The sequence below is a fragment of the Arachis ipaensis genome, chromosome B08 (genome assembly GCF_000816755.2).
Source record: "Arachis ipaensis cultivar K30076 chromosome B08, Araip1.1, whole genome shotgun sequence".
Taxonomy (NCBI): Eukaryota; Viridiplantae; Streptophyta; class Magnoliopsida; order Fabales; family Fabaceae; genus Arachis; species Arachis ipaensis.
Genome location: NC_029792.2, coordinates 106037720 through 106040116, shown reverse-complemented (window position 1 = coordinate 106040116; position 2397 = coordinate 106037720). Strand labels below are relative to the sequence as shown.

At 31.1% G+C, this 2397-nt stretch overlaps 1 protein-coding gene across 1 annotated transcript; it reads right to left on the bottom strand.

The window, feature by feature from the left end:
• On the bottom strand, positions 1061-2140 carry LOC107611366. The gene has a single exon (XM_016313302.1). It carries the CDS (start codon positions 2138-2140, stop codon positions 1061-1063), a length of 1080 nt encoding a protein of 359 aa, XP_016168788.1.

Below are 2397 nucleotides of genomic sequence, written 5' to 3'. Positions count from 1 at the left end.
CTTCCTTAGCTTTAAAAGAAGACTTTGTTTGTTTATCCATTTGACAAGCATCACAAATAATATCTTTGTCAAACTTTATATTAGGAAGACCCCTAACTAAATTATTTTTGATTAATTTTGAAATTTGAAACATTCTAACATGTCCTAATCTTTTATGCCAAATTCATTTTTCAGAATCAAAAGAAGAGAAACATTTTACATTTTAATTTTTTAAATCATTTAGGGTGAGACCATAAACATTATCACACCTTTTGGCTATAAATAAGACAGATTTATTTTTTTCATTAACAACTTTTCATTCAAAGAAATTGAACTAAACTAAGTAGCCAAGATCACTTAATTGACTAATGCTAATTAAATTATATTTCAAACCATCAACTAAAAGAACATTGTCTATAAAAGTAGAGAAATTTTTACCGACTTTTCCGATGGCAATTATCTTACCCTTGCCATTATTATCAAAAGTGATGAAATCACCATTATAGTCATTAAGCTTGATGAAAGTAGAGTTTCCTGTCATGTGTCGTGAGCATCCGCTGTCCATGAACCATATGTCTTTCTTTTTTTAGATGCTAGACAAATCTGCATAAGCTTTAAGAAGACTTAGATATCCAAATTAATTTGGATCCTTTAATGTGAATTTTATTGGCTGCCCAAGGTCATTATAATCTAGCACAACAGTGTAAACTTTATCTCCATACTTCTTTAAAGAGATGAATCATTGCTTATAAGTATTCCATGTCTATTGCATCTATAACAAACAATTTTTTTGCTGAATTTGTAAAATTGCATGAAAAATTTCTGTTTTGCTTAGAAGCTTCATGTGAATGATTTTTGAAAATAGTGGTGCTTCCTTCTTTAGATCCCAAACTAGGTTTTTATGAAATGGGTCTTTGAATGGCTAAGATTTTATCCAAGTTATTAGATCCTTGAACAAATTTCGATAAATCAAAATTCAAAGACTTTATGGTTTCATGCAGTTTTTCATTTTTAGCACTAGGCATATTTTTCTTGTAAACTCTGAATTTCATTTTTTAAATTAATTTCTCTTTTCAAAATATCATTTTTGTTTTTTAAATTTACAACAAATGTATGTGCTATAATAAATATCTAATTTTGCTTTCAAAGAAGATATCTCATATCTCAAATCTTCGACTTCTTTCTTATACTTAGAGTATTTGGACAAAAGTTTACTAGAGTTATGAGTTAAATCATCAATAATCTCATGCAATTCTTCGGCAGTACAATCATAAAGATTTACCTTATTTTTGGATTCATTGTACTTAGTCATAAGACATACATCCTCATCATCATCTGATGTATCATTTTCCAAATCTTCCCAAGTAGCCATCAAAACATTCTTCTTTTCTTTCTTGCTTTCTTCTTTTCGCTTCAGCATTGGACATTCAGATTTGAAGTGTCCTAGTTTTTTGTAGTAGTGACAATTTTCTTTGTTTTCTTTCTTGTCCTCCTTAGAGGAAGAACCTATTTTTCTGCCTTTATATCTTATCATTTTTCTCAGCCTTCTTGCAAAGAAAACTATTTCATTGTCACTGGGGAAATTCTCATCTGATTCGGTTTCAACCATCAATTTCAGAGCAACACTTTTCTTCTTGTTTTCTGTCTTCAAATGAGTGGTTTCATATGCTAGAAGCTTTCCTCTTAACTCATAATAAGTGATTTGGTTAAGATTATTTCCTTCTTGTACTGCAGTAGTTTTTGTCTCCCACTTCTTTGTGAGATTTCTTAGAATCTTCCTAACCAACTCCTTTTCAGTGAATGGTTTTCCCATTGCGTCGAGTCTATTGATTATGATTGAAGATCTTTTGAACATTTCATCTATAGACTCTTTTTCTTTCATGAAAAACAACTCATAGTCTTTCATTAGCATATCGATTCTAGTTTCTCTTATTTGATTTGTTCCTTCATGAGTGACTTGAAGTTTCTGCCATATTTCCTTAGTAGATTTACATCTGGATATTTTTTTGTACTCTTCAAAACTTATAGCACAATACACCATATTCATTGCTTTTGCATTTGACTCCACTTTTTTCTTTTCTTCTTCCGTCCATTCTCTATCTTCCTTTGGAACGACTTGTCCTTCAAATGTTAGCTTAATTGGAATCTCAAGTCCATTCATGATGATCTACCACAGCTTGTAATCTGTGGCTTGAATAAAAATACTTATTCTCTCCTTTCGGTAGGAATAGTTAGTTCTATTAAAATAAGGCGGATGATGGTAGGATTGACCTTTGGTTAGGTTGAAAGGAACTTGATTGGTTGCCATAGATCTTTTCTTGAAACTATTAAGCTTGACTCCTAGAGCCTGAGCTCTGATGGCAATTGAAGGTTTTTTAGGCCTTGAGAAAGGAGGGGTTTTAATTAAAGCACTCTTTC